The 16,841-nt window shown below is 57.1% G+C and overlaps 1 protein-coding gene across 6 annotated transcripts in view; it reads right to left on the bottom strand.

Annotated features, from left to right (window-relative positions):
- COL26A1 (collagen type XXVI alpha 1 chain) overlaps nt 1-16,841 on the bottom strand; it is a 247,439-nt gene that overhangs the window by 38,481 nt on the left and 192,117 nt on the right. For 4 of the 6 annotated variants that reach the window (XM_068165436.1, XM_068165435.1, XM_068165438.1 and 1 more), the window contains exons 5-6: nt 6,354-6,507; nt 1,267-1,311 (exon numbers count right to left, since the gene is read on the bottom strand). In XM_068165436.1, coding sequence (XP_068021537.1) covers nt 1,267-1,311; nt 6,354-6,507 — 199 coding nt within the window. The remainder of the gene's footprint in view (nt 1-1,266; nt 1,312-6,353; nt 6,508-16,841) is intronic. The other 2 variants (XM_068165441.1, XM_068165439.1) reach the window with 1 other exon arrangement.

Raw genomic sequence — 16,841 nt, 5'->3', positions numbered from 1 at the left:
GGAGGCTGCAGAGCTGCTGAGGGGCCTGGAGCAGCTCTGGGAGCAGCAAAGGCTGAGAGCCCTGGGGCTGAGAGCCTGCAGAAGAGCAGCCCCAGAGGGCAGCTGAGCAATGCTCAGCAAGAGCTCAAGGAGCTGTGGGGGGCAAGAGGCTGGGGGCAGACTCTGCTGAGTGGTGCCCAGGGCCAGGCCAAGGGGCAGCAAGGGGCAGAGAGTGGAGCCCAGGAGGTTGGATGTGAAGAGGAGGAGAAAGTTGTTTGGTGTGAGGGTGCTGGAGGCCTGGGGCAGGCTGCCCAGAGAGGTTGTGGAGTGTCCTTGTGTGGAGAGCTTCCAACCCCCCCTGGGCACTGTGCTGCTGGGCACTGTGCTGTGGGTGCCCTGCTGGAGCAGGGGCTGGGCTGGGTGAGCTCCAGGGCTCCCTTCCAGCCTGATCCATGCTGGGTCTCTGGGATCCTGTGAAGCAGTTCACAATGCTTTTAGTCCACAGTCTGCTCTGATGCCAGACAAGGAAGGGATTGGTTCCTCCCTCTCCTGCTCTTCTGTGCTTCTCTGCAAAGTTTGGTCTCTCTGACCTTCCAGGAACCACAGCAGGAGCTCTGCAGACACTGAGCAGGCTCCTCACTAGAGCTGTCCTTAACTCACATTGGCATGGGACACAAGTGTGCCTTGAAGGCCTTTCCTGAAGCACTTCAGACTATGAGGTTGTGCTCTTCCTTCCCAGCAGATCAACAGAGGATGGCACAGTGTGTGCCCAGGTGGCTAAGGTGCCAACAGCATCCTGGCTTGGTGTGGTCAGCAGAAACAGGGCAGGGATTGTGCCCCTGGGCTGGGCACTGGGGAGGCTGCACCCCAACTACTGTGTTCACTTTTGGGCCCCTCACTCCCAGAAGGACACTGAGGGGCTGGAGCAGGGTTGGAGAGGATGATCTCCAGAGCTCCCTTCCAACTCCTCTGTGCTGGGGCTTTGTGATTCCATCTCACACACCCTGCTTGCTCCAGCCAGGCATCCTCCACGGGGCAGAGCTTTCCATCCTTGCTGTGCTGGGAGCACTGAAGGTCTCCAGGATGAAGCTGGCATTTCCCCTCTCAAAGCAGAGCAGTCCATGATGCAGAAGCAAGGCAGCCCCTCTGAAAGGCAGCTCTCTCTCTCCCCCTCTGTGTGTCTGTGAGGCTGCAAACCACTGAGGCCCCTCCTGCTCTTTGGGACATGTGCACAGGACTGGCCATGGCCACATTTGACAGAGGAAACAGCAGAAGCCATCGACTTACCCTGTGGGATGAGCTGCTCCTCTGCACCTCTGTGTCCTTTGGGCTCTAGTTAAGAAGGTCAGGGGAAAGAGAAAGACAAAAAGCCAACAAACAAACACAGCAGAAAGGAGAAGGCTCTGACAGATGAGGCCTCTCCCTGCCAAGTGGCTGGGGCTGAGTGTTTGCTTTCCCTGCACTCAGTGAGATGTGTCCTGTTGATGAACAGGCTGCTGGGGAAGGGCAGCAGAGCAGCTGCCTCGGCAGCCCTGAGTGCTCCTCTCTGATGGCTGTGCTCAGCCCTGGGGCTCCCGGGGCAGCCACCCACCCAGAGAGCCGGTAGCAAGCTCTGCTGGCCTGCAGCCTGCCGAGCTGTCAGCCAGCCCCAGCCTGAGCCCAGCCAGCAGCTCCCCTACCACCCGCAGCATCCCGTCCCTGCCGGCTGCCTCTGCCCCAGGCACCACGGCTCTGCCCTGTCCTGGGGAGCTTGGTGTCACCCAAGCTAAGGTTTGCCTTGGCTGTGGCTGGAAACTGGGAGCAGGGCAAAGGAGGCAAGGTCTCCCCAAAACCTCGGGGGGAGGGGGAGCAGAGTTTCAGCTTCCCACAGCCCCAAGCCTTGCAGGACACTCAGGTTTGACTTCCACCTCCTCTGACACCACACCTGGTGGGAGATCTCCCGAGGTCTGCAGCCTCTGTGAGTGACCCTGGGGCCAGCTTTGAGCCACAGGTCACAACCCAGTGCTGAAATCCTGCAGAATGGGCAGCAACCCCACACCCCCCACACACCCCCCACACACCCCCAGGCCCCCTGAGCCCAGCTGCCCGAGATTCCCTGCATAGTATCACAGTATCAGTCAGGGTTGGAAGGGACCACAAGGATCAGCCAGTTCCAACCCCCCTGCCATGGGCAGGGACACCCCACACTAGATCAGCCTGGCCAGAGCCTCAGCCAGCCTGGCCTTAAACACCTCCAGGGACAGGGCCCCAACCACCTCCCTGCACAACCCATGCCAGGGCTTCACCACTCTCATGGGGAAGAACTTCCTCCTCCCCTCCAGCCTCAATCTCCCCACCTCCAGCTTCATTCCATTCCCCCTAGTCCTATCACTCCCTGAGATCCTGAGCAGTCCCTCCCCAGCCTTCCTGTAGCCCCCTTCAGATCCTGGAAGGCCACAATGAGGTCACCTGGGAGCCTTCTCTTCTGCAGACTGAACAGCCCCAACTCCTTCAGTCTGTCCTCACAGCAGAGCAGCTCCAGCCCTCTGCTCATCCTTGTGGCCCTTCTCTGGACACCTTCCAGCACCTCCAGATCCCTCTTGTCATAGGGGCTCCAGAACTGGAGGCAGGACTCCAGGTGGGGTCTCCCCAGAGCTGAGCAGAGGGGGAGAATCACCTCCCTTGCCCTGCTGGCCACACTTCTCCTGCTGCAGCCCAGGCTCTGGTTGGCTTTGTGGGCTGCAAGAGCACACTGAGAGCCCCTGGTGAGCTTCTCCTCCCCCAGCGCCCCCAAGGCTCTAATATCCAACCTGGACCTCCCCAGGTGCAAGGAAAGTGTAACAGCAAGCAGGGACCTGCTCAAGGACCTGTTTGCTGGAGGTGATCACCTCCTGGATGTGCTGCAGGGCTGGAGGGTGATGAAGCTGAGGGTGGTGAGAGCGCTGGCCCAGGCTGTCCAGCGAGGTAGTAGAAGCCTCACCCCTGGCACCATTGCAGGTGAGGTTGCCTGGGGCTCTGAGCAACCTGCTCTGGCTGGGGCTCTGAGCAACCTGCTCTGGCTGGGGCTGTCCCTGCTGAGTGCAGGGAGGCTGCACTGGATGCCCTTTAAAGGTCTCTTCCAACCCAAAGCATTCTATGAGTCATTGACTGCATTTAAGACACTGCTGCCTCAGCCCCTGCAGGCAGGGACTAGGTGGCCTTTAGATGTCCCTTCCAACCCCAAGCAGCCTTTGATTCTGTGACTCTGGAGAATGGAGACCATCTCCTGCTGTAAGGGCTCCAGGAGATCCATTCTGCTTTGCATCCCTGCCTGGGTGAGTGGCATCTGCTGCTCCTGGCTGGGTGAGAGCTCATCCTGTGCAGGGAGCCTCTGAGAGGAGAGGGCTGGGAGCAAAAGGGACAGAGCCCCCCCCTGCCCTGCTGGCTTGGCTCTGGGGGGGTGAAGGGCAGGTGCAGAGAGCCTGGGACAGCAAAACTAAACGAGGAGGAGGAGGCAGAGTGAGCACACCATGGACACTGGGGGGAAAGGGCTCTCTCTCATTCCACTGCTGGCAGCTGACACCGTGGGGCTGAAAACACTTTGCAGAACACATTGTTAGTGAACCTCCCTCCACGTTGTGGCATCCTGTCAAGTTCTAAACATGGACAACATCTGCTCTGTGGTGGCTGCTCCAAGGCTGCTGCAGGGCTGCCATAACAAACTGCCTCAGTCCAAGACACAGAAAGATTAAGGGCGGGGGGGGGGGGGGGGGAGCAAACTTGGCCCTACAGAGGGTAAAGAAGTGCTGTGGGAGCAAGCAAAGCCACTGACAGACAGGGCTGTGGAAGCAGAGGGCTGGGATCCAGCAGGGAGGATGCCAAGGTCAAGGAATTGAGCTGCATGGGGCTCTGTCTGGCCAAGTGGGCTCCCAGGCAGCGTTTCCTCTGCAGTGTATTTTGTTGTGGTGCCACAAGAGGGATCATAAAACAGCCCCAGCCCGTTTAAGGGACACTGAGCAAACACAGCTCAGCCTGCAGCTGATGTTGTGACTCCCTGGGAAAGTTCTTCCTGCTAATAAAAGCCAGGATCGTGCCCCCCCCCACCCCAGCACTCTGCCTCCCTGCACCGCCCCCAGGCAGGGGAATGCTGCAGCCAGCACAGGCTAGGGGGGGCTGAGCTGCCCCCTCTGATCCCAGTGGCTCTCTGGAGATCCCTCAGGAATGTTTCAATCCATCCAGGCTTCCAAATCCACAGCCTTGAGGCTTGAACCATGGGCACCTGAGGAGGCAGGCAGGCAGAGACCCAGCTGAGCTGACCAGAATCCACCCTGCCCAGCATCCAGCGCTGGGCAGAGGCTGCTGCCACAGAAATCCAGGCAGCACCAGGCCACTGAGGCTGGCACAGGGGCATCAATGGCTCAGGTCTTGAGCTTAGCTGCTTTGCTTCAGGAAGATCAGTGCTGGGCCCCATGCTCTGTAACATCTTTATTGATGATCTGGATGAGGGCATTGAGTCCATCAGCAGTAAATTTGCTGACAACACCAAGCTGGGGCAGGAGTTGATCTGCTGGAGGGTAGAGAGGCTCTGCAGAGGGACCTGGACAGGCTGGGCAGATGGGCAGAGGCCAAGGGCAGGAGACTGAACACATCCAAGTGCCAGGGGCTGCACATTGGCCACAACAACCCCAGGCAGTGCTACAGGCTGGGGTCAGAGTGGCTGAGAGCAGCCAGGCAGAGAGGGACCTGGGGGTGCTGGTGGATGGTAGGCTGAACATGAGCCAGCAGTGTGCCCAGGCAGCCAAGAGGGCCAATGGCATCCTGGCCTGCATCAGGAAGAGTGTGGCCAGCAGGAGCAGGGAGGTCATTCTGCCCCTGTACACTGCACTGGTTAGGCCACACCTTGAGTCCTGTGTCCAGTTCTGGGCTCCTCAGGTTAGGAAGGAGGTTGAGCTGCTGGAAGGTGTCCAGAGAAGGGCAAGAAAGGTGGGGAGGGGTCTGGAGCACAGCCCTGTGAGGAGAGGCTGAGGGAGCTGGGGTTGCTTAGCCTGGATAGGAGGAGACTCAGGGGAGACCTTCTTGCTCTCTCCAACTCCCTGAAGGGAGGTTGTAGCCAGGTGGGGGTTGGTCTCTTCTCCCAGGCAGCCAGCAGCAGAACAAGAGGACACAGTCTCAAGCTGTGCCAGGGGAGGTTTGGGCTGGGTGTTAGGAAGAAGTTCTACACAGAGAGAGTGATTGCCCATTGGAATGGGCTGCCTGGGGAGGTGGTGGAGTCACCATCACTGGAGGTGCTCAGGAGGAGACTTGCTGGGGTGCTTGGTGCCATGGGTTAGTTGTTTAGGTGGTGTTGGATTGGTTGATGGGTTGGACAGGATGATCTTGAAGGTCTCTTCCAACCTGCTTTAGTTTATTCTAATAAAGGTTTATTCTAATAAAGAAGCCTGCTCAGCACTGCCTTCACTCAAGGAGGGGCACAGACATGAGAAGAAAAGCCAAAAGTTCCTCTCCCTGAGGAGGGTGACCCCCAGCCCTGGGTGGTCAGTGGGAAGGGGCCCAGAAGAAATCCTACCCAGCTTGCTGCAGCTCAAAGGATGGCTTGAGGTGGGGATAGAGAAGGTGGAATTCCCTCATTATCCATCAGGCTGCACAATCAGTGTGTGACCATCCCTGTGCTCACAGCTGGGCAAGAGGGAGGCAACAGCAAACCTCCAGACTCAACAGCCCCTGGTTTGGAGGAATCCTCTCCCTATAGCTCAGCAGTCACAGAACCCAGCATGGTGAGGTTGGAAGGGACCTCTGCAGGTCATCTAGCCCAACCCCTGCTCCAGCAGGGCACCCACAGCACAGTGCCCAGCAGCACAATGCCCAGGGGGGGTTGGAAGCTCTCCACACAAGGACACTCCACAACCTCTCTGGGCAGCCTGCTCCAGGCCTCCAGCACCCTCACACCAAACAACTTTCTCCTCCTCTTCACATCCAACCTCCTGGGCTCCACTCTCTGCCCCTTGCTGCCCCTTGGCCTGGCCCTGGGCACCACTCAGCAGAGTCTGGCCCCAGCCTCTTGCCCCCCACAGCTCCTTTAGCTCTTGCTGAGCATTGCTCAGCTGCCCTCTGGGGCTGCTCTTCTGCAGGCTCTCAGCCCCAGGGCTCTACCCCTAGGTCTCCCAGTCCTTATACCTGGGGGATACAATAATGCCAATTCTGACCCTAAAGGAGAGGCCATGAACTCTGCAAACACCTCTCCAGAGGGAGGTTTGCCTGCTGAGCACTGTGCCTTGCACTGAGGAGCTGCAAGAAGCCAAGCTGAGGTGTCCATGCTGAGGGTGCCAAGTGCAGGCATGGAGCCAGCCCTGCCAGACTGTGCCCTGTGCCCACTGCCTGTGGGGTTGGGTGAGGTGGTGAGAGCAGGCTGTGCTTACCAGCAGGCCCCACTCTCTTCCTGAGCACAGTGCCAGGGTTCAGCAGGGGAAAGGCATCTGGCAGCAGGTCTCCATACCAGGTGGCAGCAGTGCCAGTGATGGGCAGGTTGTTCTCCAGCGCTGGGCTTCGCTCCGCAGCCTCCAGCAGGAGGATCTAGAGAGGGGACATGGGGAAAGCAAAGCAGGTCAGTGGGATGGTTTCATGCAATGTCTCAAACCCAAAGAGGTCCTGAAACTCCACTCCTTGCCCTCAGGAGCTGTGACTGTCTCTGCACCACAGAGTGCAGAGCTTTGCTGTCAAAGCTGTGTTGGTGTTCCGGGCAGGGGCAGGGAGTGGTGTAGGAAGCTGCTGTGATAAGCTGCAGGAGGGTCCCACACAGGCCCTCAGAGGAGACAACAAAGGTGATCAGAGGCTGCAGAACCTCCCCTGTGAGGACAGGCTGGGAGAGCTGGGGCTGTGCAGCCTGGAGAAGAGAAGGCTCCAGGGAGACCTCAGAGCAGCCTTCAGTACCTGAAGGGCTCCAGGAGAGCTGGGGAGGGACTTTGGACAAGGGCTGGGAGTGACAGGATGAGGACAATGGCTTTGAGCTGGGAGAGGGGAGATTGAGACTGGAGATGAGGAAGAGATTCTTTGCAGTGAGGCTGGGGAGCCTCTGGCACAGGCTGCCCAGGGAGGCTGTGGCTGCCTCCTGCCTGGAGGTGTTCAGGGCCAGGCTGGATGAGGCCCTGAGCAGCCTGTGCTGGTGGGAGGTGTCCCTGCCCATGGCAGGGGGTTGGAGCTGGCTGAGCTTTAAGGTCCCTTCCAACCTAAACCATTCTGTGATTCTGTGTCCTCCTTGGAGAGGGCTTCAGTACCTGCAGAGGGCTCAGGCTCCCAGGGGATGGCCTCCCTGGTGAGAAACATGAAACCAGAGAGCAGAGCTGGGGCTGGGGCACAGAGCCTTCCACCGCTGGGTTGTGTGCTCAGATCCAGAGTCAGAAGGTCAGAAAGTGCTGAGGGCTGGGAGAAGGTGAAGGGCTGTACCCTGAGGGCAGCACTGGGAACCCTGAGTGCCCAGAGCAGCAAAGTGAAGCTCCTCAGGACAAGCACTGCTGGCAAGTCACAGCACAAGTGCTGACTGCAGGAGAGATGCTGGAGAAGGAGAGGCTTGGGGAGCTGAAGTGCTTTAGTTCTGGGCTGAATGAAGGGAGGCAGCTTCCTCAGAGAGCTCTACTTGAAATCAAGGAAGGGTAAAACAACTCAGAACTGCTCCTGGGCATTGCAAACACAGCAGCTTCAAATAACTCCATGCCCCAGGGGGGTCTGTCAGCCAGTTGGGACATTTACACCCAGAGCTCCTGGCCACAATGAATCTGTTCTCCCAGCACCACTCCAACTGGTGTTCATCAAGCTGTGCCAAGGAAACTGGGCTTGGATTTGGACATGGCTGCCAAAAGCATCACCACCATAAGAGGAGAGGTGGAGGACCCAGGGGGACTCTGCCCCCTGGCAATGTCCAACACTCTTTGTGCTCCAACACCAATGTTCTTGATGAAAGGTTTGACAGACTGAGGATTGCCCCCCCTGGAATGGGCACTGGGGAGGCCACATCTCAAATCCTGGGGGCAGTTCTGGGCTCCTCACTCCAAGAAGGACATTGAGAGGCTGGAGCAGGGCCAGAGGAGGGCAACGGAGCTGGGGAAGGGTCTGGAGAACAGGGCTGAGGAGGAGCAGCTGAGGGAGCTGGGGGTGTTGAGCCTGGAGCAGAGGAGGCTGAGGGAGACCTCCTGGCTCTCTGCAGCTCCCTGAGAGGAGGCTGCAGCCAGGGGGGGATTTGAGTCTGTTTGACCAAGTAAGAAGGGATAGAACAAGAGGAAATTACTTCAAGTTGTGCCAAGGGAGGTTCAGGTTGGATATGGGGAAGAATTCCTTCACTGCAAGGATTCTCAGGCAGTGGTCCAGGCTGCCCAGGGAGGTGGTGGAGTCCCCATGCCTTGGGGGTGTTTAAGAGTTGTGTGGCTGTGGTGCTGAGGGACGAGGTTAGGCCAAAGACCTGTCAGAGTTAGGCTGAGGATTGAACTCAATGCTTGTAAAGGTCTCTTCTAATCCAGGCAATTCTGTGATGATAAATAAATGAATTAATTAAAATGCTCTTTTCCTACCTCATTCTGAATGTTTCATTCCCTTCCCTTCACAGAGTCACAGAGTGGTGGAGAGTTTGGAATGGACCTCTGGGGATCACCCAGCCCAGGTCCTGCTCCAGCAGGGCACCCACAGCACAGTGCCCAGCAGCACAATGCCCAGGGGGGGTTGGGAGCTCTCCACACAAGGACACTCCACAACCTCTCTGGGCAGCCTGCTCCAGGCCTCCAGCACCCTCACACCAAACAACTTTCTCCTCCTCTTCACATCCAACCTCCTGGGCTCCACTCTCTGCCCCTTGCTGCCCCTTGTGCTGGCCCTGGGCACCACTCAGCAAAGCCTGGCCCCAGCCTCTTGCCCCCCCACAGCTCCTTTAGCTCTTGCTGAGCATTGCTCAGCTCCCCTCTGGGCTCTGGGTTGTGTTTTGTTACAGGGAATCACAGTCACAGCACCCCAGCATGGTGAGGTTGGAAGGGACCTCTGGAGCTCATCCAGCTCCAGCAGGGCACCCACAGCACAGTGCCCAGCAGCACAATGCCCAGGGGGGTTGGAAGCTCTCCACACAAGGACACTCCACAGCCCACAGCCCCTCTGGGCAGCCTGCTCCAGGCCTCCAGGACCCCCACAGCAAACTGACTCAGGCTCCACTCCATCCCATCACCCAGGTCATTGGTGAAGATGCTGAACAAGAGTGGACCCAGTGCTGACCCCTGGGGAACACCAAGAGCTGCAGGCCTCCAACCAGGCTGCACTGCTGATCAGAATCACAGAATCACAGAATTGCTTAGGTTGGAAGAGACCTCCAAGATCATCCAGTCCAACCTTCAACCCAACACCACCATGGCCTTTAAACCCTGTCCCAAAGTGCCATGGCCACATGGTTCTTGGTCACCTCCAGGGCTGGGGACTCCACCACCTCCCTGGGCAGCCTCTGCCAGTCCCTGACCACTCTTGCAGCAAAGAAATAGTTCCTCAGCTCCAACCTAACCCTCCCCTGGCACAATTTCAGGACATTTCCTCTCCTTCCATCACCTGAGACTAGGGAGAAGAGACCAAACCCCCACCTCACTACAGCCTCCTCTCAGGGAGCTGCAGAGAGCAATGAGGTCTCCCTCAGCCTCCTCTGCTCCAGGCTGAACACCCCCAGCTCCCTCAGCTGCTCCTCCCCAGCCCTGCTCTCCAGCTTTAGAATAGAATAGAATAGACCAGGTTGGAAGAGACCTTCAAGATCATCACATCCAACCCATCAACCAATCCAACACCACCTAAACAACTAACCCATGGCACCAAGCACCCCATCAAGTCTCCTCCTGAACACCTCCAGGGATGGGGACTCCACCACCTCCCCAGGCAGCCCATTCCAATGGGCAATCACTCTCTCTGTGTAGAACTTCTTCCTAACCTCCAGCCTAAACCTCCCCTGGCACAGCCTGAGACTGTGTCCTCTTGTTCTGGGGCTGGCTGCCTGGGAGAGGAGACCAACCCCCACCTGGCTACAACCTCCCTTCAGGGAGTTGGAGAGAGCAATGAGGTCTCCCCTGAGCCTCCTCCTCTCCAGGCTAAGCAACCCCAGCTCCCTCAGCCTCTCCTCACAGGGCTGTGCTCCAGACCCCTCCCCAGCTTTGTTGCCCTTCTCTGGACACCTTCCAGCAGCTCAACCTCCTTCCTAACCTGAGGGGCCCAGAACTGGACACAGGACTCAAAGTGTGGCCTAACCAGTGCAGTGTACAGGGGCAGAATGACCTCCCTGCTCCTGCTGGCCACACTGTTCCTGATGCAGGCCAGGATGCCCTTGGCCCTCTTGGCTCCCTGGGCACACTGCTGGCTCATGTTTAGCCTTCCATCGACCAGCACCCCCAGGTCCCTCTCTGCCTGGCTGCTCTCAGCCACTCTGACCCCAGCCTGTAGCACTGCCTGGGGTTGCTGTGGCCAAAGTGCAGCCACTGGCACTTGGATGTGTTCAATCTCCTGCCCTTGGCCTCTGCCCATCTGTCCAGCCTGTCCAGGTCCCTCTGCAGAGCCTCTCTACCCTCCAGCAGATCAACTCCTGCCCCCAGCTTGTTATCATCAGGAAATTTACTGCTGATGGACTCCATCCCCTCCTCCAGATCATCAATGAAGATGTTAAAGAGCACAGGGCCCAGCACTGCTCCCTGGGGCACACCACTGGTGCCTGGCTGCCAGCTGGCTGTGGCACCATTCACCACCACTCTCTGGGCTCAGCCTCCAGCCAGTTCCTAACCCAGCTCAGAGAGCTGCTGTCCCAGCCAGGGGCTGACAGCTTGGCCAGGAGTTTGCTGTGGGGGATGGTGGCAAAGGTCTTGCTGAGGTCCAGGCAGACCACATCCACAGCCTGCCCCACAGCCAGCAGGCAGTCACCTGGGCATGGAAGGAGATCAGGTTGGTCAGGCAGGACCTGCCCCTCCTAACTCCATGCTGCCCTTAGAGCTGTTGTGTCCCTCTGCCACTCCCCTCTCCCTAGGACAGGAGCCAGGCTGTGGTGACAACTTTGCTTTATTAACATTTGCCAAACTCTCTGAGCTTTCAGGCAGTGCTCAACACACCTCACCTCCTGTTGGCTTTCCCAGTGCTCAGGCAGCACGAGTCTGGCTCCATGGACAGAGATCCTCGCAGCAGAGGGAGAATGTTGCAGCAGCTGAGGCTCAGTCCCCTTGCACTTAGCCCAGCTCCCAGTTTAATTAGTTTCTGATTCCCCCCCCCCAGGCCAGCACATTCTGCAGGAAGTTGCTCATTTCTGGCTCTGCTGCAGGGCTGGCTCTCACCATGCCTCCTAACAAATGAGTGATAAACCTTCTAACAACTGCAACCCAAACCCAAGGAGGCAGAGCCAAGGCACTCTCACTTCTAATTGCTCTGTGACTTCATTAGCTAAAGACAGCCCTGAGTGTGGAAGCTGAGACTTGCAGGGATTTAGTGGAAACTCTGAGCCATGTTGCCTTCCACTTCCCTTTTCCCTCAATCACTCTCTGCTGAGCTGCTTTCCAAGCAGGAGGAGACGGCCCTGAAGCAAACCCCCACGGCCCTGGGGAGCTTTGTGCTTAGAAAGCAGATTCTGCTTGCTCAAAACTCTTCTGGAAAGCTGCCCTGCAGAGTGCCAGGGGTCAAGCCAGCTGCCAGGGGAGTGGCAGGGCTGCTGCTTCATCCCAGGGGCTGCCAACCCTTTGGCTGCCCCACCGAGAGGGTGGTGCTGATAGTGGTCTGGCAACGGGGGCGAGATCCATTTGGAGCAGAGGCTGTGGCCTTGGCACCACACCACAGTGCTCCTGCTGGGGAAGGCTTCCTCAGGAGGAATCTGGAAACCACTTTGCTCTGCCACCCTTGCTGGGTGGCCAGGAAGCCTTCTGGTGTGCCAGCCTCCAGCTTGCTGTCACCATGGCTGACACCCCGCAGGCTGTGCTGCAAGCCAGCCAGGCCTGGCCAGGCTGCAGAGCTGGGCACAGGGAACTCTGTGAGGTTCAACAAGAACAGTGCAGGGTCCTGGCCCTGGGGAGGAACAACCTCCTGCAGCAGCACAGCTGAGGGGGGACCTGCTGGGAAGCAGCTCCAAGGAGAAGGAGCTGGGAGTGCTGGGGGACAACAAGGTCCCCAGGAGGCAGCAATGTGCCCTGGGGGCCAAGAAGGCCAATGGGGTCCTGGAGGGCATGAGTAAGAGTGTGGCCAGTAGGGCAAGGGAGGTTCTTTTCCCTCTCTGCTCTGCCCTAGAGAGGCAATATCTGGAGTGCTGGGTCCAGGTCTGGGCTCCCCAGTTCAGGAGAGACAGAGAACTGCTGGAGAGAGCCCAGGGCAGGCTGCAGAGCTGCTGAGGGGCCTGGAGCAGCTCTGGGAGGAGCAAAGGCTGAGAGCCCTGGGGCTGAGAGCCTGCAGAAGAGCAGCCCCAGAGGGGAGCTGAGCAATGCTCAGCAAGAGCTAAAGGAGCTGTGGGGGGCAAGAGGCTGGGGCCAGACTCTGCTCAGTGGTGCCCAGGGCCAGGCCAAGGGGCAGCAAGGGGCAGAGAGTGGAGCCCAGGAGGCTGGATGTGAAGAGGAGGAGAAAGTTGTTTGTTGTGAGGGTGCTGGAGGCCTGGAGCAGGCTGCCCAGAGAGGTTGTGGAGTGTCCTGGTGTGGAGAGCTTCCAACCCCCCTGGGCAGTGTGGTGCTGGGCACTGTGCTGTGGGTGCCCTGCTGGAGCAGGGGCTGGGCTGGGTGAGCTCCAGAGGTCCCTTCCAGCCTGATCCATGCTGGGTCTCTGGGATTCTGTGAAGCAGTTCACAATGCTTTTAGTCCACAGTCTGCTCTGATGCCAGACAAGGAAGGGATTGGTTCCTCCCTCTCCTGCTCTTCTGTGCTTCTCTGCAAAGTTTGATCTCTCTGACCTTCCAGGAACCACAGCAGGAGCTCTGCAGACACTGAGCAGGTTCCTCACTAGAGCTGTCCTTAACTCACATTGGCATGGGACACAGGTGTGCCTTGAAGGCCTTTCCTGAAGCACTTAGACTATGAGGTTGTGCTCTTCCTTCCCAGCAGATCAACAGAGGATGGCACAGTGTGTGCCCAGGTGGCTAAGGTGCCAACAGCATCCTGGCTTGGTGTGGTCAGCAGAAACAGGGCAGGGATTGTGCCCCTGGGCTGGGCACTGGGGAGGCTGCACCCCAACTACTGTGTTCACTTTTGGGCCCCTCACTCCCAGAAGGACACTGAGGGGCTGGAGCAGGGCAAAGCAGAGCAACCAGGCTGGTGAAGGGCCTTGGGCACAGGGCTTGTGAGGAATGGCTGAGGGAGCAGGGCTTGTTCACTCTTCAGCAGAGGAGGGTGAAGAGAGACCTCCTCATCCTCGACCACTCCCTGAAGGGAGGCTGGAGCAAGGTGAGGGTCAGTCTCTTCTCACATGCAACAACTGACAGGAGAGGACATGGCCTTGAGTTGTTCTAGGGAGGTTCAGGTTGGATATTAGGAGAAATTTCTCCCCAGCAAGGGCTCTCAGGCCCTGGCCCAGGCTGCCCAGGCAGGTGCTGGAGTCCCCATCCCTGGAGGGGTTTCAGAGCCACATGGATGTGGTGCTGAGGGCTGGGGTGCAGAGGCAGTGGCTCAGCAGCAGTGGTGGCACTGTGAGCTCTGGGGGAGGAGCTGGGCTTGGTGATCCCAAAGTTCTCTTCCAACCTCAGCAGCTCTGTGGTTCTGTGACTCTAAGGGCTGTCTTGGACAGGCTGGGCCTGGTCACTTCTCACAGCTAATTACTGATAGAACAGGAGGGAGCAGCCTCAAGCTGCAGCAGGGTAGGTTTAGACTGGACAGTAGGAAACATGGAGAGAGAGGTGAGGCACTGGGATGTGCTGCCCAGGGAGGTGCTGGAGTCACCAGCCCTGGTGGTTTGGCTGTGGTGCTTGGGGCTATGGCTTAGGGGTGAGCCTTGCAGAGTAGGGTTCTGGGTTGGCCTGGGTGATCCTGAGGGGCTTTCCCAACCTGAATGATTCTGGGATTCTGTCTTTTGCCACAGCCCAGCAGTGCTGGGTGAGGAGGTGATGGTAACTCATCAGCAGGAATGGTCAGAGAGCAGCAAGCTGCAGGGGTCTGGGGCCCTCCTGGGCAGCACGAGCAGAGCTCTGCTGAAGGTTGCATCTGGAGTGGGAGAGCTCCAAGGCCTTTTTATGGTGATAATAAAAGTGTGTTACCACATCATCAACACAGCACAGTGGCAAGGGTGTCCTGTTCATTAAAACAACATGTTCTGAACCAGGGCTCTGCTGATAAAGGCTGGAAAGGATTGCAAGGCATGCAGAGAACAGCCCAGCCAGGACTAGAGATGCTGAGTGGTCGTTAAGGCCCCAGCCATAGGAGCAAGTCTCTTTTCCCTGAGCACAAACTGATGGAGGTCAGGAAGTCTCCAGGCATCAAACTGCTGAGAAATTCTGCTTTTTATGGTGAGGATTGAAGGAGTGCCCAGAAGAAATGAAGCAGGAAGAAAAAGAGTTCTCACATCTGCGAGAGCCACGGAGCCAAGCTAAAGAGAGGGAGGCACAAGGGACTTGGTGACACTCAGAGCCTCAGGCTACACAAGGAGTGTCCTCTCCTGAGCCAGCACACAGGGGGCCTCAGGCCTCCTTGCAAGAGCTCTGAGCCATCCATCTACCTTCTGTCAGGTCCTGTTTTTCTGAAGGCTGCCACTGCTGCGGTCAAGTGGCTCAGGGAGAATTCCCACTGCCCTTAAACAAACACCACACAAAGCAGGAGTCTCTCACCCTCTGAGTAAGCTGCTGGGAAATGACAGCAGCAAGGCTCACAGCCAGCAGGAGTCAGCAAAACGTGCGACGGGTTAAAAGCTCAGAGCTGAAGCCCTGGCAAGAAGGTTGAGGCAGAGCAAGGGCTGGAGCGAGGGAGGACACCGAGGGAAGAGCCACCTGTGGCTTGGATGGGAAATCCTCAGCAGAAGCAGTGCCCTCCTCACTGCTGTGCCCACTGCCGCTGCCAAGGCTACACCTCCGTGAAGAATGGGGGCAGAAAACACACCGCAGCCACCGCTGAAATGATGTGTGTCTTGGTGCCATGGGTAGTGTTACACAACCAACCCACCAACCAACCAACCAACCAACCAACCAACCAACCAACCATCCCATCAACACACCCACCAACCCTCCCATCAACCAACCAACCAAACAAACAACCAAACAACCCATCAACCCACCCACCAACCCACCCACCAAGCAACCCACCAACCGACTCACCAACCTACTAACAGACCAACCAACCAACTAACTAGCCAATCATCAACCAAACAACTAACCAATCAATCAGCCAATTAATAAACCAACCAACCAACCAACCATCCCATCAACCCATCCACCAACCCACCCACCAACCAACCAACCTACTAACAGACCAACCAACTAACTAGCCAATCATCAACCAAACAACTAACCAATCAATCAGCCAATTAATAAACCAACCAATCAACCAACTCACCAACCAACCAACCAACTAGCCAATCATCAATGAAACAACTAACCAATCAGCCAACCAACCAACCAACCCACCCACCAACCCACCCACCAACCAACCAACCTACTAACAGACCAACCAACCAACTAGCCAATCATCAACCAAACCACTAACCAATCAGCCAACTAATAAGCCAACCAACCAACTCACCAACCAACCAACCCTCCCACCAACCAACCGAGCAACCTACTAACAGACCAACCAACTAACTAGCCAATCATCAACCAAACAACTAGCCAATCAATCAGCCAACCAACCAACCCACCAACCATCCCACCAACCCACCCACCAACCAACCAACCTACTAACAGACCAACCAACCAACAAACCAACCAACTAACTAGCCAATCATCAACCACAGAACTAACCAATCAATCAGCCAATTAATAAACCAACCAACCAACCAAGCAACCCACCAACCAACCAACCAACCAGCCAACTATCCCACCAACCAACCAGTCCACTATCCCACCAACCAACCAGTCCACCAACCAACCAACCCATCCACCAACCAACCCACCCACCCACCCACCAACCATCCCACCAAACAACCTACTAACAGACCAACCAACCAACAAACCAACCAACTAACTAGCCAATAATCAACCAACTAACCAATCAATCAGCCAACTAAAAAACCAACCAACCCACCCACCAGCCAACCAGCCAACCAGCCACCCATCCCACCAACCAACCAACCCACCAGCCAATCCACTAACAAACCATCCCACCAACCAACCAATAATCCCACCAACCAGCCAATCAATCCAACAACCAACCAACTCACCAACCAACCAACCAATCAACCCAACAACCAACCAACCCACCAACCAACCAATAATCCCACCAACCAACCAACCAACCCAACAACCAACCAACCCAACAACCAACCAACCCAACAACCAACCAACAAAACAACCAACCAGCTAGCCAATCATCAACCAAACAACTAACCAATGAATCAATCAACCAACTAACCAACCAACCAACCCACCCAGCAACCATCAATCAACCAACCAACCAATTAACCAATCAATCAACCAACTAACAAACCAACCAACCCAACAACCAACCAACCCAACAACCAACCAACAAAACAACCAACCAGCTAGCCAATCATCAACCAAACAACTAACCAATGAATCAATCAACCAACTAACAGACCAACCAACCCACCCACCAACCATCAATCAACCAACCAACCAATTAACCAGTCAATCAACCAGCTAACACCGCAACCAACCCACCAAGCAAGCAAGCAAACAAGAAGCCAACCAAGCAAGCAGCCAGGGCATGTCCAGAGGAGCCCCTGCAGGGGTGTCAGGAGGGCAGATGCCAGCAGCAGCCACGGAGGCCTTGCTCCAGGCCGTGCAG

This window comes from Melanerpes formicivorus, unplaced genomic scaffold, assembly GCF_026170545.1.
Source record: "Melanerpes formicivorus ecotype bairdi unplaced genomic scaffold, bMelFor1.0.p_v2 SCAF_88, whole genome shotgun sequence".
NCBI classification, from domain to species: domain Eukaryota; kingdom Metazoa; phylum Chordata; class Aves; order Piciformes; family Picidae; genus Melanerpes; species Melanerpes formicivorus.
This window is presented reverse-complemented; position numbering and strand designations above follow the sequence as displayed.